This window comes from Aythya fuligula, chromosome 2 (genome assembly GCF_009819795.1).
Source record: "Aythya fuligula isolate bAytFul2 chromosome 2, bAytFul2.pri, whole genome shotgun sequence".
In the NCBI taxonomy this organism is placed as follows: Eukaryota; Metazoa; Chordata; class Aves; order Anseriformes; family Anatidae; genus Aythya; species Aythya fuligula.
In genome coordinates, this window is record NC_045560.1 from 79543292 (window position 1) to 79570630 (window position 27339).

The 27339-nt window shown below is 40.3% G+C and overlaps 1 protein-coding gene across 2 annotated transcripts in view; it reads right to left on the reverse strand.

Annotated features, from left to right (window-relative positions):
- Window positions 1–900: 900 nt before the first annotated feature.
- The window catches only part of PIGN (phosphatidylinositol glycan anchor biosynthesis class N), a 107494-nt gene continuing 81055 nt past the window's right edge, over window positions 901–27339 (reverse strand). For both annotated transcript variants that reach the window (XM_032183041.1, XM_032183042.1), the window contains exons 20-29: window positions 24854–24962; window positions 21187–21289; window positions 19169–19271; window positions 16949–17035; window positions 15172–15227; window positions 14618–14693; window positions 13221–13294; window positions 10432–10474; window positions 8653–8705; window positions 901–1295 (exon numbers count right to left, since the gene is read on the reverse strand). In XM_032183041.1, the coding sequence (XP_032038932.1) occupies window positions 1172–1295; window positions 8653–8705; window positions 10432–10474; window positions 13221–13294; window positions 14618–14693; window positions 15172–15227; window positions 16949–17035; window positions 19169–19271; window positions 21187–21289; window positions 24854–24962 (828 nt within the window). In that variant the 3' untranslated portion in view covers window positions 901–1171. The remainder of the gene's footprint in view (window positions 1296–8652; window positions 8706–10431; window positions 10475–13220; window positions 13295–14617; window positions 14694–15171; window positions 15228–16948; window positions 17036–19168; window positions 19272–21186; window positions 21290–24853; window positions 24963–27339) is intronic.

Sequence of the window (27339 nt, forward strand, 5' to 3'; positions counted from 1 at the left end):
CTGGCTGCCAGCACCTCGCACCGTATGGGTCAGCTCGCAGGCAGGGAGGCCTGGCTGCAGCCTGGGGGTGTTGCTGGGTCCCCAGGAGCACCCATGACAGCAGAGCCTCTAAGTCTCCTGGCTCTTTGTGCTCTCACTTCTAATCAGCATACGAGCAGGAGATTTGTGTCTGTGTTTGCTTCACGGCGTTGCCATTACCCGAACTGACACTTGCAATTCAGACCAGAAGACAAGTGGAAAGGAAAACGGGGAAACAAGGGGAAAAATAACCCTCTGCACAGCAGAATAGGCATCACTGTATGCAAACCAGCAGCTCCAGCTGCAGCTTCATGACCTCTTTAAGCTGATCTAACTCTAGGCTGTCACCGAAACCATCAGCCCTATCCTTCCTGCCTGCCCTCTGTCACGAGCCGGACCGGGAAATCTGTCTGAATTTATTCTTCAGTTCTTTAATCAGGTTCATTTTCATTTGGATCAATTACTTCGTTTGGCTTACTGCTCAGCCCGCCCAAGCACTGGCAGAGGAGGCAGCAGGGAGCACGGTCAGAGGCCGCGGATTGCACCGAGGTTAGCTAAAAGCTATTGTCTTACAGCCACAGCCTCACAGCGTACCAGTCTTAACCTGCCTCACGCAGTCTGCCTCACGTTTACGAGGCTTGCAAAAAGCGTAGCCACTTCCAGAGAGATTCAAATGCAAACGCCACATTGGCAACATATAAATCAGCGATCTGCCCAGACTGATTTGATTTATGCTTTTGTCTGCGAGATGCTTACGTGAGACATGAAATGAAGCTATGACTTTGCAGACTCCTAATGAGAGTACGCGCGTGAGACAAACAGCTGGCAGCTGAGTTAGAGCAACCAAAAAAAAACCACCCAAGGGTTTCCTGTGTCCTTAAACAGGACTTACCTGCTGCGTTTTATTTTATTTCCAAGAAATACATACAGTTGGAGAATAGAGCTAAGGCTGTTTTGGCCCCATGATGTCTGAATGACAGCCTCCAAATGCAAATTTCAGTCACAGCATTTAATCTGCAGCAGCAGCGCCCTCGGATCCCTGGATGGGATTTTGGCACCCAAGTCTGTTCATTTATATTTACGTTCGAGAAATGGAGGTTGGTTCAAAGGAAGCCGGAGGGTGGGCACAAAGACGGGAACATTTATCTCTTCATCACGTGGCATGGTGCTTAGTCCTTCTGGAAAGATCAAGTCTCTTCGTAGTTAGCAACTGGGCCAGTCCGTTCATCAGCATCATAAATATGGTCAGAGACATCACCAGCACGTAGTGGCTAATGCTGCAAGGGAGAAGCAGACAAAAACAGAGAAATGCAGGTTTGTGAAGTAGAAAGAAATGACTTATTCATCTGATTTTTATTTATTTATTTTTTAAACTAGACCTAGTACAACACTTTACATATGCTACTCCAGGAAAACCACTACAGCAGCACTACCAAGTAAAAAACCAAAGTCAAGTCTGCGGCAAAATAAAAAGGTGGGGACAACAGAAATCACAACTGAATGCGTACCAAGTGAATAAGAGGTACTGGGCTTACACAGATACATATAAATATATATATTTCTTCATCCTAGTGGGTAATTCAATGTAAGCAACAAACCACTGTAAGATTGCAGTTTGCTACAGACTGATCATGCAGAATTTAGGGAGAACTTGCCCAGAAGTAGGCATTTCTTTGTAACAAGACAAATCAGATATTTAGGTCAGTCGAGCTGCAATTTTCTAGAGAAAGCACTTCTCCAGCGATAAGCAGCTTTAAGGAAATGAACCCTTTTTTCACTCAATGTTTCTAGAAATCATCGATTTCACTGCTGTGGTAAGACATGGATTCAAACAGATTAAACAAATTAGTTCAAGAGTGGTTAATAGACACGGTAGGAAGATACAATTTCTGGGTTGGGAAGACCTCAAGTCACTAATAAGTTCAGCACACACACAGATTGTTCTCCACTTGCTCAAACTCTCACATTACTTCCTCAAGTACCTGATGCTCACCAGCGGTAAGGACAGCAATTGGTTCAGACTGAGATTTCACCTCGGAGATTCAGCATCCTGCCTTCAGTGTCTCAAGCTGGTTGTTAATATAACCGCTAAGAAATTAGGATTTTTCCAACTCATGGCATTTCAGACTAGAGTTTCAGATGAAACGCTTGTCTGCATCATAACATCCAGTCACTAGTGCAGCTGGTTTTTTGTTGTTTTATTTTTTGTTGTCCTTTTCCCCAGGACTACCGAAGACACTGACATTATTCTGACACGAGAGGTGTTCATATCTCCCGGTGAACCCCATCTCCGCTGTTTCAAAGCAGATGGCTCCTTAGGACGCGTGGGGTAACTTCAGGCTTGATGAAGCCTGAGTTTATTTAGAAAAAAAAGGATCGCAAGGAGTACTTGCAGGTTTAATGATCTGGAATTTCTGCCTGAGGACCCATTCTGTTTGACAGTTTAGCCACGGAAGAGCAGTAAAGCTCGTAACTGATGCTATCAATCCTCACGACCCCGAGATGGTGACAATCTTGGCACTGGCATGCTGTAATTTAGTTCTGCGAAGCGTATAAGCACTGGCTCTTATCAAAGCTTGGCCACTAACCACTGTGAGAGAATAAAAGTCATCCAAAAGTTCACTAATGAGCAGGAGCTCTCCCACAGCCAGGATGCAAGCAACCACAGGAACTCAGCTGAACAAAATGGGTGGAGAGCACTGAGAGGGACCTGACTCACGCTACAAGATTTTTCTGTTTCCATTGGGGCTGATTATAACCTTTTCACAAATACCTTGCTCAAAATACATACATTTAAGGAATCGTTTACAAAAATCCACTGGTGCAAATGGGCTCCCACCACAGCAAGAGTAACCCCTTTTTGTGCAACTCCCACCTGTGTGCAGTGTAACTGAAAATGTTCCCTGCTGTGAACACAGGAAGGTTTAATTTATCAGACAGGAGCCATATTTCCTTCCCTACAAGTATCTCCCTCTCTAGCACAAGCTAAGCAGAGCAGCACGGCTACCAGAGCCGGCCTCCTGCTCTGTCTCCGTGGGGAATGTACAAATCCACGCAACGAGGGCATGAAGTCAGGTGCAAAGCACACTTTCATCTGGTCGCTGCACTTCGGACTTTGCGGCCCGCAGTGAATTTATGACCCAAACGTTACACAACTCCCTCAAGAGCAGCCCTTGGAAGTCCACCTGGGTGTGTTGCAGACTCTGTCCGAGTTTCAGTGCTCCGTGCGAAAGGACGTAATGCTGCCAAAGTCAAACCCAAGCCGCAGCTGTTTTCGTGGTGTCATGTGTCCTTGTACGAGCACCCCAGGTGCAGCAGTTTGCCGAGCCCTTAGGAGAACAGCCACCCCGATGAACAGCTCTGTGGCTCAACGGCTCATGCATTTCTGGAAAAAACCTCAGCTTTCCCACTCACTTGGCACCAGAATTGTTGTTTCTCATATACAGTAGCAAGAATACTTTTACTCCAGCTCTGAAAGAAAGCTTGAAAACGCAGAATCTGAAAATGAGAAGTCAGGTGAGGACTCTACCTTTACTCTTACAGACAGCCTGAGAGAGACAGTCATCTGAGGCTTAGCCATTGCTGAAGACCTCCTGCCATCAGCGTGGTGCTTCCGCAGACATCTGACTTCCCCTCTGTCCTGAAAGAAGCTTTACCAGATGTGGGTGCTCATCCATTGTTTGGGGGGTACAGAGAGGGGCTTTCTCCAACAAAAAAGCCTCTGCAAACTGTTTAGGCACCTGTCATTCTGGGGATTAGGTTCTTCGTGCTTTTATAAAGGACATTTCTCTCTTGCTATACTGCACAAGGCTGAATGGCTATGCTCCTTTATTAAAATATCAGATGTTCAGAGTAAAGAAAATATATATTATGTCACAGAGCACAATTAAAAGCAATTTCAGTCTATTTGCCACATAATTGCAAACAGCCAGCATCTCTGGGGCTATCAGCAACTGGTACTGCAGTGCCTGCAGGCAGCTCTGCTTGGCAAATTAGTTCTCAGGCTGGGGTAATGCTGTAATTAAACAAACAAACAAAGCGAGACTCTTACAGGTATGTGCCACAGCAGCAGGGGAAAAAGCTCTCGATTCCTGCACAACCCAGAGCTACACCCTTGGCTGGATCTGTAGTTACAGGGAAGCAGGCAATTCTCAGAACAAGGCTCCTCCATCGCAAGTCAGAGCCGAGCTAACAAGACAAAAGAGTGAGGTTGCAGGCTCCAGGCAAGTCAGACCCCTGCAGAGGAAGGGAAAATCCTGAGCATGGTGGGGCAGGGAGCCTGCAGTGGGGTGATGCTTATGGAGGACAAGATGGGCAGGGACAGGTAGTGGTAAGAGGAGAGCTAGCTGGTGTAGGGGAACATGGACAAACTAAGGAAAGGCAGCACCGCTCAACAGAAAGGTGTTTGTCCCACCTGTGGATGGAGGTTACCAGGCAAGGCTAGTGCTAGGAGAAATCTGGATCAGGGCAACACCTGTTTTGGTCACAAGTAACCAGGAGGAGAACATACGAGGTACTACTCTCTCGTGGCTTTGTTTGGGACAGTGGGTATCGATGAGAAGTACTCATCCAAGAAAACAGGAATCGAACACCACTAGAAAATGAGAAGAATCAATCCTGTCCCAACCTGCGCCTGGTCTCTCAAGACAGGCTAACTGCTACGGTGGCAGACCTGACTGGAAACCAGGAAGGCAGGAAGACGAAGCAAGTTGCCTTAGCAATTAAAAAACGGAGACTGAACTAAAACAAACAGAATAAAGTAACTCATGCAAGGACTTGGAAGAGCTCTTTCCAGAAGCGTTTAAGGACCTTATCTCTACATGGCATGCTGCTTTCTGTGTGCTTGGGAAAAAAACAAACAAACAATAACAACCACCAAGAAATACTTCAGAGACCAGACGCAGGTTTTGAATTTTAAGTCTCCTGCATTTTCAGCCAGGATCCTTCACCATTTCTTCCTCCACTTCATCTGAAGCAAATCACAAAGCACATCGTCCTAGGTCCTACTTTAGAGGTTGTTGATAAGCACCGTTCTCCTAGACGCAAGACCCTCATTTTAATTAACAGCCCTAGAACAACACCATCCCCAGATTAAAACAGTTTCTATCAGATGAAAACCTAAACCCTTGATCTATGCTTTATCTATCTCCTCTGAACTTTGAAACTGCAGAAGAACAGTTCAGACTGTATCTATCTTTATATCTTCTAGCAACTGTTATAAAAAGATAGAGGAAGTAGTACAGCGTGTGTCTGGATAAAACTATAAAATACTGTCATATAAAGAAGTTTCAGGGTTCTGTCTTGACCATCTGTTTATACAGCTATTTACAAACCGCACGTACTATACAGCTCTAGTAGGTTTTAAAGGCTGTATATCTTCGTTTTTATAGATAGATAGATAAAACATAGCTTTTAAGCCATAGAGAAATATATTTCGGTGACAAAGACGCTGAAAAGCTATCTATTCTATTTATCTGTTATTCAAAAATAAAAGAATCTGTCAGAACAAACTTCTCGTGATCAGGTACTACACACAGATAAATCAAACATACTGGGAATACTGCATCGGTGCACCTATGAAATGTAATGGTGGCTTCTTCCACAGCATATGACACAATTCAGGGTCACCTCGAGGTGTATGTGTACAGGGTAAGGTTAGCAGACCTCAGAAGCTTGCAAAAGACAACACTATGAATTCAATATTCACTGAAAGATTATACCTCGTTCTTATATTAAAACAATAAAAAACCACCACCCTCAGAAAAATAAGTTCACGCTGATTTTAGTAGCACCATTAAGCAACGGGGCATCAAGACTTTCTGAACAGCCATAAATAATCGTGATAATTTGTAATTTCCTGAGAGGAGGCAAGCAATAATGGGGTGATAAATTGCTGAATGTGATACTACAGGACTTTATGTTGGGTGTGTTGTTTCTCAGCATTTCATTGATGATCTGGAAGAGAGGGAAAAGTAAAAATCTCTACATTCAGAGACAATACTTAAGTGGTGTGGTGTATTCAACCAGGAGAATAAAGACATGTTGTTAAGGCAGCTTGGAGGCATGGTAGACTGAGAGGTAAGAGGCAGAAGTCAGGGGTGAAATAAGAAAAAAAAAGGAAATATATCAGTCAGGCAAATAAAAACTACTTCTGAACGATGCAAGAGATCCACTGGGAAACAATACCACCATAAAATAGTGATGAAAGTCATATTTTTTCCTCAAGGGACCTTACATTTGAAAGTACTGAGCACTGGTATTGAAAAACCCAGCTCTCGCCTAATGAGCATTCCCGACTCACCATTCGTATTCTTAGTGAGAGGACATTCAAACATTTTGAGGAGCAGTAATTAGAAAATTCAAAGAAATCTATCACCACGAAAAAAGAAAGAAAGACTGGAAATATACCTCAGAAACTTTCCAAATGCAGGATATACACCCCTTCAGAGGACTTCAAAGGAATGAATCTCTCGTTTTTCACTAGGCAACTAAATTGCTGCTTTTCCAGTTTCATTTCAGTGATCTTGTAACCAGTAATACAAAATGAACCAGAAAATTGTATCCTCCTCAAACTACTTCCTATCACTACCACACACACACACACAAAAAGACAGCAGCTGGTCCTAAGGGCGCTCCTATTCTTTGTTCCACTAAATTCTGCACAGGTTTTGTTGAGATACAAATGGCTGGAAACAAACCAACCATCATTTCCTTAACTGACTCAGTCTTCTCAGGAACATTTTGGCAACACCTAAAATGTCAGCTGAGAGAGGATATTTTCAGACCTTGCTGTCAAAGCAACAACAGACAACACTGCCATAGGAATGCTACAGGGCTGTCACGGCGTCTGTAACAAAAGGACAGGAAAGAGGCACATTAGTATCTCTCTTCCACCAGTTTTGGGAATTGCCCAAAACCCCACGAATCTCATGTTTCAGGAATAAACAAAAAAATCTTCTGCCACTGCCTGCTGATTCTGCCAAGCTTGAGGACTGCACGTTGAAAGATCTGCTCAGGATCAGGAGGGGTCAAAAGATTGTTCACCCTGGGTAAGAGGACTGCTTCAGTTCTCTCTGCAGCTTCACCTCTTTTCTTACACAGCCCTGCCAGTTTTATCTTATGTGCATGCACACACTCAAATATGTGTGTGTACACGTATACACAAAAATATAAATCCTATACACACAACATACATAGAGAAATTACAATAAAATAATGTAGGTTGTAAAGTCAAACATTCAAAAGTGAAGTAATGACAAAGTTAACGCTGCCTGAGCATTATGCATTAACACACACAAGACTAATCACAAATTACTTCAAAAAAGGACTACTTCAATGCCTTCTTCAGCGTTCAAAACACACACAACAAGAGGCAGAATTACATTTGTATGTATCAGGCTCCCCCAAGCTCTTTGGAACAAAGCCTACCTCCAGCTGAAATAGATCCAACAACCTATCCCAGCTGTAAATCACTGTGCTATGAAGACTGTACACGAGAAACAAAGGTTTGGGTTACTTGTGACAATTTTTGTTCTTGTTCTCTAACTCCCAATTAGAAAGCTTCTTGCCCAGCTGAACAGACAACTTCAGAGGTCTTTAAAATCCTTATTAACCTACAGAGGAATTCAAACCAAAGGATGAGGCCATCTGATCTACCATAACCTGACAGCAACAAGGAATTGTGATGTTAAAGCAGTTTCCATTATTTGATCTAACTCGATCTTCTCCCATTAGGAACCTTCAAAAGCTGTAGGCAGGAGTTTCAGCCTCTCGGGCAGAATGTGTGTGTATATATGCATGCATGCACCCAAAGAAGTGCAGGGCTCAGCAAAGCACAGGGTAAATGTAGACTAAACAGAGCATTAACAACGGGTCACTATTCAACTTTTGTTTAAATAACAGTTTCAAGTGACCAGATTGGCTGGATTATTAACACCACATTCCCTGCTAAGCTTATTACAGAATGCTACCTACTCCCACAACTCAGCGAAGGTAAGCCTGAAACGTGCATTTCTTGGATGTGCTATTTCTGGGCCACTCACAAATAAGAATGCACAGCAATGGATGCCGTAGGACTCACAATGCAAAACAAATTCACTTGCTGAAATTGTGATTTGTATCTTAAATGCCGCAGATTTATTCTCCCCCAACTGCGGGTAGGATAAATGCACGGGTATTGGTACCCACCAACATATTCACACAACGTTCATGAATTCACAGGGGATCTTATACAGAAATTTAACTAGATTCATGACAATTAAGAACCTTGATAAATTATTATTTTAACAGTAATTAAAACTAATTACAATGCAAATCAGTAATTAAGATATTTTTGTGTAATTACTGTTCTTTAAAAATAACAGGATTTCTTGTCATGCAAGATTAATTACTTACTCCACGTTGCTTTGGCACAGATTTTAAGATGTAATTTTAGCTGGGGATGTATCTATGCATGTGTTGGGGTGCACGTGTGCACATATGTATTCATATGTGTTTTAAGTATGGGGAACATCACTGAAGCATTTGATTAAGGAGAGTAATTGGAAAAAATTACAAGAGTTCTGAGTAGATAAACAACAATATTAACCTATGAACCTTCTTAAAATGCATTGGAGGCAAAAAAAAACACTGTACCTTGTTCCTATTTCGAGCCAGCTTCCATAATCTTTAACCAAAAAGAAAAAGTGCTAGGAAAAAAAAAAACAAGTTTTATTAGTACATCATCATTGCACAATTTGAAACCTAAAATTAAAACGAACATTTTCAGGTTGTTTACTCCAAGTTTCTAATTCGAGTAGAACAAGGGCAAGACCTTTCCAGGAATGCTCATTTGGACAAAAGTAAAGAATACTCTAGCAGCCAGAGATAGACTTAACATGGTATCAAACACAAACAGCTAAAGATAGACTGAGTTCTGTTCCTGTTTGCCAGCAGCAGCAGAGCTTACCAGCAGAGAACCTTTTCAATAAGAAAATGCAGTTCACCTTATTGCCCAAAATAATGGGATCCCAAGTAATGCCTAATGTCAATAAGCAGCCTACATATCGTTTACATGGAATTCTGCCATGAATTTCTTTGTGCAAGTCTGGCAGTTCCCCGTTTGCAAAAAGGCAATAAAGTCAGGAGAAGACAATTATTTATCAGTGAATTATAGCTAATGGCCACAATAAATACTTCGGAAGACTCAAGAAAAGCAATGTTGTTTCATTTTTTTCTTGCTAGCTTTCTCATTTCTTGATATGCACACAGCTCCTGCATATCAAACCTTTTTGGTCTTGTTTTGTTTTCTACACCAAGTTGCTAATTGTTTTAAAATCATTAAGTCAAAATAGGAGAATATGTGAGATAGAAAATACTGGGGCTTGCTACATATCTGCACACACCCCCACTCCTCTTTTGTCTTGGTCTATTTAGACTGATTTCATTAGTGAAACACTGAGTGTGGCTTACTGATATTTTAATCCTTTTCCTCTGAAAGTTATCAAAGAACAGTTTAGTCAAAAGACTTGTTTAGAATTACACAAAACTGTATCTTCTCCATTTTTTACTCTACAGACAAATTAGTCATTACTTGGTTTTGTACTTGTGCTGCTTTTCCTGTAAGGTAAGATCCACAGATCACACTGCACTGTACGTTATGATGCCCAATGACATCACGTCTGGAATACTTACTCCGAAGTGACCAAACAAAAACAGCACGTAAAAGTGAGAACACCAGCTCTACCTGCTGCTTTCTAAAGGTTTCTGTTGAACTCATGATATCAAGAGGCACCAACTGGTATTACTTGATACCATTAGAGAGGAACAATGAAAACACACTTTTAACCTGTAAAAACTATACTGGGTTATTACTGTTCAGATTTGGGTTGTTTGAACTACCTTGGCTTGTGGACACAAGCTATCTGAAGATATTTCCTAACAGCTTATTACAAAAGGCACAGTGCCTTATCACATGTTGCAGATCTCCCAGATGCTGACAATTCTAACAATGAAAATGGCAACACATTTTTCCTTTTAATTATTTTTTTTTTTTCGTGGGAAGAGGGAGAAGGTGTGAGGAAAAGGTTCAGATTCCTGAAAAATTAACTAAACCTAGCACACAGCTAGAACTGATATTCTCATTTAAGTTCTTCCTGAGAATTTGATTGAAAAGCACATGAAAGACTCAGAATGACTTGTTACTCCATTTTTGTCTCTTGTTATTGTAAGTATATTGCTTCTTTGGAAACTTTAATTACATGAAATTCAAAGAGCCGTGATTGCAGGAGTGTTATTTCTAAATTGTGCTAGGATTTCAATTCACTGCCCTAGTTGCAAAAATTTTGAAGTCTGAAGCAAATTCAGATCCGTAACTGGAGTTAATAGAGCCCTCTGCTTTACCTTATTCGAAGAGAATGTGCAGCAACAACTTACCAAAGCCATGATGTCTGAAATCACAAGAACAATGAGGAAAAGGCTGCAAAGAAAAGTAAAACAGCAACAGATCAACCTTCATTTGTGGCCACAGATGTTGCAAAGCACACTAACTCCTCTTCTCCCCCGTAAAGAAATTAAAATAAGATATGATTTCTTGTGGTCAACTGCCTTTCAGCCGCTCGGCTCCTTTTCAATGTATTAGAGAGCCGTCAAAATATATGCCTAGAATATTAGGTGTTTTTAATCCCACCCTACTTGAGAATAACATTTCACATTAACAGCTTCAATTTTGCAACAGAGAAACCTAACATGGGTCACTAGCAGAGAACAAGAGCATGCTAGAAACAGTGCCTGTCCATCCCCTGCACAGGGAACTCATGTGCCAGCTAAGCCAAAGAAAGCTGATTTAGAGGTTTCGGGGTGGACTCAAGAGTGAGCAAAACTGTTTTGTGCAGGCAGATAGATACCTGAGCTGATCGGTCCTGCTCTACAACCATCCCTGCTGAACAAGGAGCTTGCCTCCCCCTTCCAGAGCTCTGGGTACCTGTGAGCTGCTCCAACGAGGTGCAGCATTTTGGTGGCATGCTCCCAGACTCACAGGAGTCTGTCAGGCAGCAGTTTACCTCTGGAAAGTAGACTGCAGCCAATAAAATGAACCAGAAGGGAGCACGTAGAGCTATTTTTTTCCCCATTAACCTAATCTTCTTTTCATTAAACTATGTAAATCCTAAATTGCATGAAAGCAATTACTATAACTGGTTAAAACTAGCTTCTAAGTTAATGATGCTGAAGCAATGTAGCAAGGAACTGACCCATTAGCAGAGGAGTCTTTAACTATAATACAGTTAATTTATCAGTACTATCGCCGTAAATCCATGAAGCCTTTTTTTTGGGAAAAAAATGTCCTGCAGCAGCATTGCACAAGCCTGTTCTGGGAGGACACCCATATCGATGTCTCCAAAGAAGAAAAAGTTTCTGATATTGCCAAAGCCTGCATGTGGTTCATTAGTAAATCAGGATGTGTCTCAGGCTCACTGAGAGGCATCTGTCCCCTTACCTATGGCTCAGTTCAGATGTTGCAATCTTGGAAGCCTAGGAAGCACTCAGCTAGAGGGCTGTTTTCACAGGGAAGTTGTAAGAACATATTCTGACAGAATATTCTCCACAAGCAGGAAAAAAAAAAAAAAAAGGATAATTCTTTAATCTATAAACAGGGAGTTTGGGAGCAATTTGTTGAGACAACAAAAACCTGCTTTACGCCCTTCTGAACTGCAGGAAGCCTTTCACAACGGAAGGACAACACTAATTTCAGAGCATGTTTATAACACGACAAAAACAAGATTGCCCCCCGTGATGGCTTAATTTAGCTAGCAGGGGCAGCAAGAGCAATAATGAGAGTACAGCACAGACTCCAGGATGTGCTGATAATCAGAGCACAACCCCTCCAGGGAACCTGGGCACGTCTTATGGTTTCTGTCTTGATCCCAAGCTGATGTTGTGGCAGTATCACTGCTATTGTTACCTGAGCAGCTAAATGAAGCCAGTAAAAATCCCAGCCTGAGGTACAACCACAGCCTCATAAACCTGCAAAGATGTACTCGTGTCCCATGCTTTAAAAATACACAATTTTCCCTCTCACACACTTATATGCACGTTACACAAAAGCTTGCAATATCTCCAGTGTTGCAAAGCACTCAGAAGTTGGGAAATGCTGACCTTTGTGATGCCTGATCCCTACAAATGTGAATTGTTAGCTGACTTTCTGAACAATGCCAGTTCCTCAGTGCAGCCCTGCTCCTGTATTAACCTTAGTGAGGAAGAGATACCCTTCCCTTCCTGGGGGGTCAAGGGACTGCCCCAACACACTGCATGCACAGCTGAGGCAGAAAAAGGGAGAAGGCAGGCCTTGTGCTACCTCTGCCACAAGAAGTCGGGTTTCAGGCTGTCATTCTCTTCTTAGTACCAGGTGAAATTGCAGAAGGAGACAACAGGCAGAGCACAGGCAGGGTGAAAACAAACAGAAAGGCACAGGACATCACAGCGATCAAGGGCAGCTTTCTCCATCTTAGCTGAGCAATATGAAGGTTGGTCCCCCAGCCACTGTCCAGTGAGACCCTTGGCCCCAAACAAGATCCCACTGTGACAAATTCAAAATTAGGTGGTGGACCTCCTACATCTCAGCACCATCTGTAACCCCACATGATGTTCAGAGGCTGGGGACCCTTCTCACATTCACTTTGAAAAGTCTTTAGAGATGGAGAAAGGGCAGGCAGCCATCTAGCCCTACCACAAAAAACATATCATATCGAGGACACCTGAGCAGCATTACACTGCCATAGAAGGGCATACAGACCTTTTTTTTTTTTTAATGCTATTTGTGGTGAGGTCAGCGCTACACAGTTCTGAATTGGTTATGTTATAAATGGATTATTTTTAAAATATTGTACTATAAGCAGAGTTGCAGTATGAAACAAAAATCAGACTTCAGATTCTGCTCATTTTTCTATATTACAGAGAAAACAGTGCTCCTTCTGTGTATTGTCAAGAAAGAATATTAAATATCTGATTGCTTCAGACAGAGCCAACACCTCCATTTATAATCATTTATCACAAAAAGAACTCCTGAGCTTGCAGAATCACTGAACAAGAAAACCAAACTGCAGTAACAAGTAACAGTATGACCCATCGGCTGATTTTTTTCTTTTAAATTTAGATATGACAATCTTGAATTCTTGCAAAATAGATTTGAAACCCTTACTAATGCAGAAATACAGCATTTACTGTACCTCTTAGAAGACAGCTGAGTTGTGACCTGAACAGCTTCGAAAGCGCATGACACCAGAATAAATGGGATTACAACCTGTTAAAACAGAAACAACATTTTGGTTTATGACTGTATTTACACAACAACCTGGCAGGTTGTGGAAACAGTTTCATCCTTTTGAAATTATCACAGAGTGTGTATGTTACAAAAACAAAATATTGGCAAGAAAGAGTAGAGACCCATTCTGCAGGAAGCATGTTCTGTAAATGAATAGAAAACCCTTTCCATCGTCATAGCTGAACTGCAGTGAAATAAACCATGAGGCAGTATGGAAAACTGTAATTAAAACACATTAATGGTACTCACTTCATTTAGCCATTTTAACACTGATGAGAAATACTTCAGCAAGGCTAAAAGACAGAACTATTCAGATCTAATATCCTGTGTGACAGGCTGCAGAGCTCCAAGTGAAGTGTAATAGGTCAATCTTAGCCTCACACGCACAAAAACAAAAATTTAAGTATAGCATGTGTTCGGCCAAAAAAAAAAAAAAAGTAAAGTAAGGCAAATGAAAGCAGTTCAGTAAACTAAGAACAAAACAAAGCCAAAAAAAAAGTCAGAAACATTAATGTCTTTTGCTCCTTCTAAAGTTGCCTTGCACTTCTTAAGTCTAAGCACATCACAACTCCTAGAGGCTAAAAGCTCTTCTCTAGGATCCAGAAAGTTTGCACTGACTTGTGTCCTGGAGTATTACACATATACCTAAGTGCTTTCCCTGGGACAGAAGCAGCAGAGATGCAGAGGTAGGAGCTGCTGCATATTTTAAGAGAAATCCATAAATTCCATGTTTTCCTTCCTGTTTGCCTCTGCCTCTGGCAGATCCTGTTCTCCAGTATCAGAACAGAGCTCCCACACCTTGCCTGCAAACAAGAAGTGCACTCCAATCTCTAATAGACCATTAAGATATTAGAAAAAAATATTAAAAATAGCACTCATTGTGAAAATGACAGCCTAATCAGTAGAGCATTCAAAGCCTGTACTTAATGTAATGTAGATAGATGGAACTAATAAAATATATATTTCCATCCATGTTTCTGTAGATATTATACTACAGGGAAAACTCACCATTTTAATCTAGAAGTCTTTTCAACATTTAAAATTTCCATTTTAATGCAATAAACTGATCTAATACAGTTAAATTATACTTTCCATACAATTTAGCTTCTCTCCTCTGGGAATCAGAAGAATCCATCTCTAGAAATAATACAGAGGCTGAAAGCTTCACACATGGTTGAGAAGGCTAATGAAGCTCAAATACATATATATGTTTTTGTAAATTGCAAAGTAACAACTGCGTACACGATGTGTTATTTATTAAACAGCTCTTTGAGAACATTTCACTAAGGCAGGATTACTAACCTTCAGCACAAGCAAGCCTCCCATCATAAAGGGACTGAACACAGTTAAGAAACAATAGACGGACGCAGGATCAAAACTAGGGAAACATGAAAAAGACATTACAACATGCCCTCAAAATGGCATTATGCATTAAAAAAAACGTAGCATTTAGTTAGTCCTGTGTATATACATTTTTAAACAAGGCTTCCAGCCTTCTCTCCTCTTGCTCAAATATTAAATTAGCAAGGACTGTTTACACTTCACTTTTCTTTCTCTGCAATTTTTCTCTGCCGGTGTCTTTTGGGGAGCCATGCTGCTAATAAGCAGCCGAGCTCTCCCAAGTCATGCTGCCAATATCTTCTAATGGAAATTGAGATGACCCCGTAACCAAACAGTGCAGGCTTTTAGGGAACAAGTTACACAGAGCAGAAAAAATACCTTGCTATTATTATTATCACTGAATATTGCTTTAATTCTGCTGCCTTAATCTTGCGAACCAAATTTGTATTCAGTATACCAACTGCAGGAAGAACTGTTGTAGCCTACTGTTTCTCAAATCAATGAGTAAGATTTACCTGTTAACAGAAGCTATGTTTCCAGTGCCAAAAAAGGCTGTCACTATGAAGAAAACCTAGATGCACTTAAGGAAAACACACCGCAGAAACAGCTGTAGTAAAACAAACCCAGTATTTTCCCCCTTCGTTCCAATTTAATTCCCAAATCCTGTAAATTTAATTCCCCAAATTTTTTCCTCTTCCCATTAGGCAGAGGGTTACTGACAATGGCTCCTGCTGCTAGAGGTCCCTCTGGGTCTTTCCACTCCTGTTACAGCTACTGCCTCAGATCATTCAAGTCTCTGCATAAACAGCTTGCTACCAAATATTCAGCAGAATCGTCGTGATTCTGTATGCAGAATTTCTGAAGGATTAGGTCAGCATAACTACAGAAATTACGCCTCCCAAGAGTATCACATCATTTCAAGTTTAGTAACACAGCAGTCTAACAGCATAGCGCAAATCTGCCAGTTGAGATTTATAACAACAACAATTTTGTAACAAAGCAGAAAAAAAATACCAGTGGCACATAGGTCTAATGAAAATGCTAAGCATGTGAATTCTGAATCTTCTTCTGGAAAATCAGGCTACGAGGTCAATCAGTGCAAGACTGACTTTTGGACCCTATATAGGAACCTTGAAAGATTCTTTTTAAAATAAACAACTAACAGGGTTGTGGATGCAACGTGACTGTTCTAGTAGAAAAGGCTTTGAACACCACTATTTCTAATTGTTACACATACCTGAGTTAAACAAAACAAAACACTACCTTCTGAGCTAGTATGTATCACACCTGCAAAGGAGACTAGCAAATTGTATATTTTTTCCAAGAGCTGAACAGGATACATTCAAGTGTTCTCAATTAAATATAATAACTTAATCTCATCTTAAGTGTTTGATATGAAAGAAGTACTATGTTGAAACTTTAAAAAATATAATCATATTGCTTGGGTCTTGTTTTGGCTAATTTTTAGGATCTGACAGCACTAATTTCAACATAGCTTTTTTTTGTTAAAAAACAGCAAAGTAGCAAATGAAATAGATGAACTCACTGCAGGATCTCAGGTTGTTTTCAGGTATACTGTATAAACAAATAATTTCAACTGCAGTCCCAGGATGAAAGAGAAAAGCAGTAACATTATCAAGATTTTAGAGTACTGAAAAAAAAATACCAGCAGTTGCAGTTACAGTAATGCAAAATAACTGCTATGCTAGTGAACAAGCAAACCTGAGCACAAACCCTTTCTAGCAGCAGAAAGGATATGCGATACATTTTATTCTAGGCCAAACTCTGGCAACACATTTCATTACAGTCTGCAGGAACTTTCCTTCTCATCTCATCTGATTGGCCAACGCCAATGCTTGCCCCTTAACATTTTCTTCCTAATAAACTGCCAGAAGAGAAAAAACAAAATCAGAATTATTTTAATATCACCTTTTCCAACTGATTTGTGAAGGTTGAATGAATTCTCTACAGCCAAAATGTACTGAAAGGCAACCAAACTGAAAACTGATGCCCTTAGAATAAAGTTAAACTCAACTGTAATAGTTATAAAAGATCAAACTTTTCAAAGTGGCAAAGGAGACAGATTTCAAAGAAAAGTACAGTTCATTAAGGATTTATTTTTTCACTACTGTATACAAAACAATGTACAAGACTGTTGTCTTCTAAGCAATGCGAGTCAGATCATCTTCACTAGCTTCTGTATCCAACCACTATCAGACTAGAATTTTTTGATTATAGGACCTTGTGAAACAAACCCATTTTTTTCCTGGAAAGCAGCAGCCAAAAGGATACGAAGAAGAAAGACCTGCGGATGTCATCTAGGTGGAGCTGTCGAAACTGAGTTATATCAGTAGCATAGGCGAAGTTGAAAACAGCAAGCTGGGAAGACAGAAGAAGAAATCAATACGTTACATAATGGATGTACTTCAACAGAACCACCATATTTTTCACTGAAATGAATGAGAAATAAACCTACTTCCCTAGCAGCTGTTATTAGAGTGACGTTATGATGAGGACTGCAAACTTACCCATATTTTCATTATACTTTAATGAATCTGCCAGAAAGATTGTCCTAGTGAGATGATCAAGTGAACACAAGCAGAGTTTCCGCTGTTATCTAGACTAAAAAAGAACTTCTATGACTTATATTTATCATCTTCTCTTTTTCCATCATAACTATTCCTCCTACACACACACACTTCCACTGGTCACAAGAACATGTGGATAAGGACCCACAGAAATAATAGACTGCAATCATCCTTAATTGGCTTATGCTGTGGATGAGAATACTAAAATATTCTCCATCTCCTTCACTCTGTCACTTGACCTGAAGAGAAACTGTCTTCATGGAGTTTAAGAGGCCAAAGAACTCCTTTTCACTGAGGAAAAGAAAAACGTCAAGTAATAAACATTCAATACTGTCAACATTTTAATTAATGATCTCACATCAGAGAACTAAGGAGGATTCTCAAGTACAACATTTACTTTATGGCAGGTATTAACAGGTATTCAAGAGATGAATTTTCTAATCTAAAAGTGGGAAGCAGGGTGACTGTTATTGTTCCATTCACTTGAAACCAAAAGAAAAGTCAAAAGACATGCAGATAGTGACAACATAAACCATAATTACAGTTCCTTATGTTCTTGTCATTAACATTTGATTAATAGTGTTCATTACTGTTCAAGTCTTCTACATAATATAAGGCTCTAATAGAATTTAATTTTAAAACAGACAGAATATCAGGCCACCATCAGGCGGGCAAGCATCACAGATGGCTTGTCACAAGATGCAAAAGGTACAGTGGGTTCAGGAGCAGAAGAGAAAGTAGATCCCACTGAAAACTGCCGTGCTAAGAATTTCCTGCTATCACGGCCTTGCACTATGTTTTTTTCTGTTTGTGTGTGTGTTACCTTGTACATTTTTGCATTCAGACTCCACCTCTGTCACTTAAGATGCCACAAAACTTGCTCACATAAAATACCGCTAGTGTATGCAATATACATAAAAAGTGACTCCCATTTTCATTTCCAATATCCAGCAATAAATTGGTAAAACTTGTTCTCTCTCAAGTTGTAAAATTGTCTCCCTTGAGGAGACAAAATCACAGCATTTGTCAGATCCACTCTAGCAACTGCTTTGTCATGAAAGATAAATACCACCTCCTCTCTTACAAGCGTCTCTGGCCACTTCTGTGCATCCCTACCCAGATTCTCTGTGACCAGCACCAAGGAGGGCACAACTGGGAGAAGTGAGGAAGAACCACACTGCATACCTGCTTAGTTCTGAGCACCCAGACAGCTCTGCAGCAGGCATCCAGGCTCTAACCAAATCAATGGCAAAGCCACAGCCTGCTGAAACCTGGACCTAAAAGTTAAACAGCAGTGTGAGCAGCATGGGTTTTAAAAAGTGCTTTGAAAATTTTGGGGTGAAAGAAATTGCATCGATACCTATTACAAAATTCTGTCTCCAGGCAAATCCAAGAATGTTATAGCTTCAATTTAGTCTCCAACTCCTTGTCTGTCATATCAGAAATAAAGGGCCATCTTTGATGAAAGAGAGGGGCAGGACAAAGTCAAACGAGATTTCTTGTATTTCCTATGGGTCATTCCAGAAATGAAATTATTTCTTTTCAGTCTTTACATGGACACTCACGACTGCCATCAGAAAGAAAGCACGGTGACATTGCACTTGATCTGAAGAGTTACTGTACCCTCCTCTGAATATCACCGCATTCGAAGAACAGTTTGTAGCCAACAGAACATACCACTAAGTCAAACTGACTTGCTGCATTCCTAGAAACAGCTCTGATGTGAAACATCTTTTTTACAACGTCACATTCCCATTTCATGAGACAGCTGTTACTGGCCTCCTAAGCTCAAAAAAAGAGGAAATAGAAAGTTTGCTGTGCGAAAGTCACTCGGAACTTTACTGTTTATTGGAATTGTTTATTGTGCCTGAAGGAAAAAGATGAAGCTGATAATTAACTTGATAAAAGTATCTGGAGCTGTTACCTTTGGTTTGAGTGAAAGACCATAGTGCTGCAGTGCTTCTTGTTCCATGTGTATCCACACAAACATCAAACCAGAGAGCACCAGTGGAAACAGAGCTTCATACCTGAGTGACAACGTAATAATCATAGTCAGTGCAGTCACTAACAACTGTTTAACATCAAATATCAATATATTTTTTTCTTTACTCCAGTGATAGATGAACACTATAGCAGCACTCTTCACCCACCATTTCTGAGGAGTACACACAGTTGGTTGGTGAACTTTAAAGCCACACAGTGATTAAATTATAAAACTAGGAGAGGCAGACTGCTTCAGCTTTAGTCAGTTCTGTTTTGTACTCATTTCCTTATCTGATGGCTGCCACAACATTGGCTGAGTTCCCATCGTTATCATGACTGATTTTAACAAAACTCTAGCAAATAAAATCTAAAAGGAAAGGGAAGAAAAAAAAATGTCAAATTTGGCACCTGTTTTCTGCAAAACTGAAAGTTTCATAGTAAGATCTATTTGGAACTGAGGAGGTCCAGTCCAACATAGCATCTAGAAGTTGTGTCTCTTTAGGACCTAACCACACAAACTCATTCTGGTGGTCTCAGTCCAGCAGCCAGGAGAGAGGCATCTATATGATTAAAAGAGCATCACATTTTACAGAAGCTGAATGTCCTTTTTCTTTGCTACATACTAATCTACCCCAATAGCAACACCCATCACAAGAGCAGTGTCAAGCCATACTCTAATCAAGTCACCTCAGCTTTTCTAGAAGCTAGGTACCCAGTCTCAGAGGGGGGACTGCTGGTTTCTACAGCATACTGTAAGTAGCTGTGCTGTTCAGCTGGCCTTGATACTTCCACCTGACTACACCTAGGAAGGTGCTGGCGTTACCCAAGTGAGGCACCAGGCTATCATTACAAAATGTAACAGAGTGCTGAGGAGAAAATGCTTTTTGTATGGACAGTCTTGGGTTTGCTGCAATTGTGTTTTTGTTTTTGAAGAATTGTTTTAGAATTTGTTGGTCTATTTGAACATTGCAGGAAGGCAGCAAAGTACCGTAAGCGTTTAAGCAATTTGGTGAAGGGCCATAGTACAAAGAGGGAGGTTGTCATCCTCAGAATAATTTGAATGCTTTATCCAGCAACCAGGACAGGCTAAGAAGGTCGAGTTCAAGACTGCGTGTGTTGACAGGAGTAAGATTAGGATCAAAAACCTAATGGGAAAGTGGGAGGAAGGGGCAGGCAGGAGATAAAAAAAGAGATGTTTCATCTGAAATGAGCGTATCCACAAGAGGCAGCTATTGCAAAATGTCTGCTGCAAGATATTTTATTCCACTTAATTTTCCAGTGTAATTAAATCCAGAGGATAAGTGGGAGGGGAGGCAGAAGGGATGGTTCCTACACTCCCCATTAATTATGCCTTTAACAGCTACTGACTCTGGACAAAAAGTGGGTTGGCTGACATGGTGTTTTCTTCCTTTACAAGCTCTGGAGAATTGCCTGTTATCTGAAAAGGAGAAAGCCCTGCTCTTTATGAGGATCTAGCATCCCTTTGAAAAAGGATACTTCCATGAAAATATCTCTGAATAAGTTTCCCTCATTTTAGGGCTACTTGTTTCCCATCACGTCATTTAAGCCATAGCTACAAACAAGTGCTGGGCAATTGAGAAGAAAGTTATTTATTTTTTTGTGAGGAGAAAAGCATGTACTAAACCAACAGAAGAAACTAAAACAGATTTTCTTATTTGGTGCAAGATTGTTTGAATACACATCCTTTCAGCCTCTGCTTGGTCTAGCTGAAAGGAATGTCAACAAAACAGAGTGCTTAGAATAAATAACAAGGAGAACTACGGAAGTTCCCCTGAAATTTTCTTTAGGGAACTAATCAAAGAGATAAACAGTGAGACTACAGCTGCAAGCAAGCTTTACACCTTTAAAAGGAATGTACATGAGATTCAGCAGACAGTTTCACATTTAGCCCCAATACTCATATGCAAGATCAATGCAAACAGAGTAAGAAAGAAGTACCCGGTGCTGAGGAGTAGGTAGGTGGCCATCAGGGAAAGCAGTATGCTGAACAGTCGCTGAAAAAGAAACGTGGGGCTCAGTAACGGCAACACCGAGGAAGAAACTGCAAGGAAAAGAGATCTGTCAGTCACTGTATGCAAAACATTTCATCATCAGTAACAAGATAACGTTCTTCAAATCTTGACATTTATGTATGAAAACTCAATACTGGCCATACATGCCTTTCTTATTTTCAGAGGTTACTTCTGGTAAAGGCAAATCAGTGTTTGGAACATTTAATATTTATCAAAAGTAATTTTGGTTCTCTGTCATTTTCTATCATTTCTCTACAATCTCCTGGCTTTCTAGCTCACAACCTTTATAATTTCTCATGAACTGCTGTTCCCTTAAGATAATACAGAAGAACTACCCTCCAAAAACCAGTCAAACCTCACTGTTTACTACAAGTCTGAGAACCACTAACCACGTCCTTGAAGACCACCATCAGCTCTAAGACTGCAGTTAGGGAACAACTGCTCCATTTTATGAGACTAGGTAGCCTGCCATATTTTGAGGTGCAACTGTAAATACTAGTAGTACAGATATAGAAAGTATTGACTTATTAGCTTCTCTGCTGGAAAGGTTTAAAACAGGAAGATTTAAGGAACTACAGGGGACCTATCTGTTGTGATTCATGCTTCTCGCCTTTAACCTGTAATGTGTTTTTATAATGCACATGTAGGGTCTAAAGAGTTGCCTGTGCTGCCCCTGAAGAGACTCTTCTAGCTGGGAAACTCCTGCAGGTAAGGATGGGGTCCAGTGGCTTGCAGGAGGTGAGGAAAACTGAGAAAAGTAGAAACGGGCTAGTGGAAGAGAATGAGCAAAGAAGAAAAGTAGAGGAAAAGCAGCCAGGCACTCGAAGCAGGGAAAGGGAGAAGGAAAAGAATTGCCATGATCTGTCCCCTTTAAACCTGTTTCTTTTTAAAAATACTTTTTTAAACAGAATTTTATTTAAAACCTTTATAAACAAATGAGAGGGCAAATAAATTTGGTGCAATTCTTCATTGTGGCATGGTCCCCTCACGAGACTGAAATTTTCAAAGGTTGCCTCAGCACTGAGTCTTAATTAATACATATTCTGTCAAGAAACAGAAATAAAACTATAATACATGGAAAACTCATTTGTTTTGTTGTGCTTATTGTCATAGCATATAATAGTGTTTATAGCAAGCGTATCAATGAAAGAGAGATGAGGCAGTTTCTACAAACTGTGGGTCAGCATGTTTTATTTCCTGGCTTTCAGCCTGGGCCACTGCTACAGTAAGAGAATGAGTGACTTCATTTCAAGGGTGCTTCAGCCTTTTGGCATTACTTTTAGCTTGCTGTGCTTAAAGAAAGCCTGGCTCAAGGAGAAACTCCAGGGACACTCACTGCAAGCCAGATTTGGTGGAAAGAAATTCAGCGTGGCTATGGGCCTCTCTGAATTAGGCTCAATGCATCAGGGTGTGCATGGGTTCCCATGCACAATCACAGATGAAAACAGATGAGTGTCTGGCAGGTGATAATTACCCTTTCCATCTCTGATATGTCATGTGAAATATTAGCCATCCAAAGACCTGCACATTTCTGGCTGACCTATATGCTGACCTGTATGCATCCCAGGACAAAATTATGGCATGAAATTACTCAAAATTTGGCTAGTTGCCATGGTAGATTTCCATCAACGAAAAGTACTAACATACAAAAGAAAGCTCTGTAGAATGTGGAAGCAGCTGGATTCACTATATACCTCCTGGGTTTAATTCTGTATGTTTATAGTTCAGGTACACTGCAACAACCATGTGGCATAACAGCTGAAGCCAGCTGGACCTTTTGCAGGCCTTCAGGAACCCACCCATGACTAGTTTTTTGCCTGACTTCCCCCTCTCCCCACAACCAGCCTTTCTTTGAAGTTTTAAATTAGGCCTAAAATTATCATTTTTTAAAACACGGTAGACTTTATCACAAAGAATAGCTGGGGGATGAAGACACAATTTGCTAGAAAACACGTGATATCACGGTTATGGTAGATGCTAATGACAAGGCAGATGCTAGTTGTGGTTATGCAAGTGCCAAGGCATCTCTCTACAACAGGAGCATTGAGGACACACTGTTGGATGCCTTAGGTTTCTACCTGCTTAGGTGTTTAATTATGTAAAGCAACTTCAACAAATGCATAAGGCTCCTACCTGGAATATCACATCCACTTAAAACAATTACTTCCAGTCTGAAAACTTTCGCTAAAATATTCAATACCACCATGGCAGCAAACAGGGTGCATAGCTTGCTTCACTTTCAGTATAGCTTCTATCATAGACACAACACCATCAGCAAAGAGAATTTCTAATACGCTTTTTCCTTATAACTGTAGACCTCTTTGACTTCCCAAATCATCTCTTTGATGAAAAATATTTTTCTCTCACCATTACACAGGAGAGAAAGATAACCTTTAACCTCAATTCCTGCTACAGTAAGCCAAGCAGGACATCATTGATTTCATTGACTTCAAAAACTGCAAGGAATTCATCCACACAGAGACAAGCACTTAGATTAGTAGGCTGTGAAGAGGCAGGAAAGGATGATGGAAAAGAGAATGCTCCAAAGAGAACTACATTACAAAGAGTATTCCTCATACACATAGTGATCACAATCAGTTGTATCAGTCTTGAATTAACTTGATCAAAGAGAAGCAAGAACGGCAAAACAGACAAGATCTGATTGTGTTACAGCAATGTCACCAATACATGAACGCACACAGTATCTGACATTCAGCAACTAGAAAACAAGAGCCATAATTCTTCCATTAAGCTGTATTTAAATGTTTGGTCCTGTCTTATAGGAAACTGCTGCTTTCAAATTTAAAAGGGGATATGTTTAGCTTTAAAAGAAGTCCCATATTCCCAATGAGTCAGGGATAAATAATTCCTAAAATTTTCTAATGCAGTCCTACAGAAATTATTTTAGAGCTGAAATACCAAAGGCATTACTTTACTGTGGTCTATAACCCCAGTGATAATTACATTTGTTCTGCTTAATCATCCTAAGATTTTAATTTAAGAGCAGTGAAAAATCCAGCCTTGTAAATTTTTTACTTTAATAGTTAGGTTCTAACAGATATCAAATGTATACTAACATCATTAGTTCACAAGTACTTTGTAAGGCAGCTCTGAAAAGCCTACCCAATACCCCAAGGATCTCTGTCATCGGCTGCAGCTTTATTTTTATTGAAATATAGCAACAATCTTTTCATTATTTCACTGTGCTTTAACTGGCTTGCTTGTAGAACATCTCAGATCACCCTTATCTGGCTTCAAGTAAAGGGAAAAGGGCCTTCGTACCATTATATCCCTAAAAGGGATCTTCAAGATACTCAGAATATTCAAAACAAAAGATAAAGCTACTTATAAGTCAAAGCTGTTCACATTCCATTAGAAACTTAAAAAGCAGTAGTGTTTTAGAAGACTAACACACTCATCAGGGGAAAAAAAAATTAGAAAAGAATAGTAAACATGTTTACAAACTATAAGGAGTTAAATCAAGGAATATGTGCAAAAGTAAGATGTTAATATTAAAGTGTCACCACTAGCCCACCAACCCCTAACACCACAAATTATCAGAAAAACAAGTTTGGGAAGCAAGATGTTCTTACCTAGAGTGGTCCAACTGATAATTTGATTGAATACAGGCAATCCCTGTTTGTTCTTCAGACTGTTATGGGTATTGCTCACAACATATGTTGAAAGCGCAATACTCAACATCTAGAAAGAAGAAAATCAATAAAACACATAATTAGTGTAGGGATCTCTGCCATCTCATACTAAATATGTAAATATGCTTTAGAGCTGCATAAACACCTCGTCTGAATCAACGCAAGAGTGGGAAGCCTGAGGAAGACTCTCTGATATGCAAGTAGAGTATTTCTACCTCTGTAGAATTTATGCCCTTTGAAACTTTTCTAGTCTTTTTATTAATTTTAAAACTTATTCATGCTGTTTTTAAATAGTTTAAGTGTTCCAGATCAGTAATTTGCAGTGATATACCCTCTGTAAACAGTAACTCCTTAAACATCCACATAAACCACACAAAATATATGCCCCCGATTTTTTGCCAACACCTTATATATCTTGTAAACCCATCAAGTACCAATGCCTCTACTGATTTCCTTGCATTTTTTTTTGACACATTTGTAGGTATATATGTTTCGTATTTGCTAGATACTGTAAGAATCCTCCAAAGACTCAAAGCTCAGCATGGAATTCCCTTTTTATAAGCTAACCCCATTTATCACCTTCCCACATCCTCCTCCCCCTCTATTTTTCTTAAAATAAGTGCAAATATGAAAAAAGAACCAAGCATGGAGCAAATAAGCAGAAGAGCATTTGTCCTTGCATGGCAGCCATGAAGAACCAGCAGAACTTCTGTCTCTGCTGCAAGATCAAGCTCAGGGTGAAGGAAAGGATAGCTAAGAGCTTTGCAGGGGCAGCACAGTTGCCTCTGCTCTGGAAAAACACAGAAGATGGAAAGGGTTTTTGTTTTGGACTAATTCAGGAGGCGCCAATCAGTCATCTGGTAGGTGCACCCCCCAAAAAAACAACAAGATAAAGCACACCCTTAGGGAGATTACCCCATGAGTCAGTTATTTTTGAAAGCAGACAATTATTCAAGAAAACGTTTGAGCCAAGTTTTCAATTACTGCTATTTGTTCACAACTCCACAGTTCCACTAAAGGCAAATCAAGCATACATGGCACTCTGCAAACGTGCTTTAAAATAGCATTGCAAGATCTAATTGCTGTTGTTTTGTTTTTGTTTTTGTTTTTTTTTTTAAGGCAAAGCAACTAAACAATGTCCCCAGCCTTCACTTTTTACCATGGGAATAGCTGCCACTTCCCATCCTGACATTAAGCAGTACCTGCCCAGAGGATGTATTTGGCAGTCAGCACCCTTTTTCGGCCCAGTTTCAGAGGTGCTCAGTATCTGCTGGTTCTGCTTAATTTCAGAGCACATGAAAATGTAAGTTGTATTTCTGTGTGACATCAAACTAGGCCAAACCATTATGCCTTCAAAAGCTCAGATAATTGGCCCATTTACACCTCTGATGTTTATTTGGGATCTTTTCACTGCATTGAGGCCAGATCCCTCTCCCCTTTGACGTATCTTTTCAACTTCTCTGAGTGTCATGAGCTCTAGTAATCCCCCCTGCTACCTCCTAGTCACTGGTGAAGTCACTTCGAGCCATCACCCATAATATATCTTGTGCCTTGTAAGATTAGTGATGATCTGGGCACATCAGCAAAACCCCATTTACTGCTGCTAGATCTATACTAGGCCTGGGGTGGTGCTCAGCATCTGCTGCTGAGATTTGTGTTCACAGTTTATCTGATGTGCAAAGTGCTCCCAGCTTTCGTTGATGTCTCCAGGACTGTGGAACGACACAGAAGCAACTTGGAGATGTAAAGAGAGGTCTCCAGCTAAGAACCTGTCTTCCTTCCCCCTGCACACCTCCTCTTAGTTCAGAGATTCTTCCTGAACAGCCCGAGAGCTGGCCATCTGTAGGTCTCAGCTAGAAAGAGGAAACCAAGAGTGACATCTGCAGTCCCTGCATGTCCTTGCCAGCAACTTCCCTGAGCACCACATGTGATAACAGCCCATAGAGAGGATGGTCCAAGAACCTGAATCATCTGCCGGGCTGCATACAAGACTGGCTGAAAATGCCCCTCCTGTCCCCAAACTCCATAACTCATAACTCATTTTTAAGCACTCCCGAAGCCTTCTCAAAGACAGAAGAGGCATTAACCAGAAAGCAATGCTCTCCTTGCCACAGCAAACCAAACTCAGAAAAAATAGTGTTATTCCCGCTTTAATGATATCAAAAGAAAACCTGAGAAACTCTTGACAATTTTTAAAAACAACAGAGAAGTAATTAGTATCCTTCTGCCTCAAGCAGACAGTGGCATATATCAAAACTACAAAACTGGGCTTGAACAAAACTGAAGATTTTGTTACAGCTGTAAATGTAAATATAATTAATTAATCCTGTATTTTCACTTTTATTTATAACACTTCAGTTGACAAATCTTTTTGATCATAATGTTTGGTTCTCTGTCTTTTTTGTTTGTTTCTTTAAGGCTAAGAC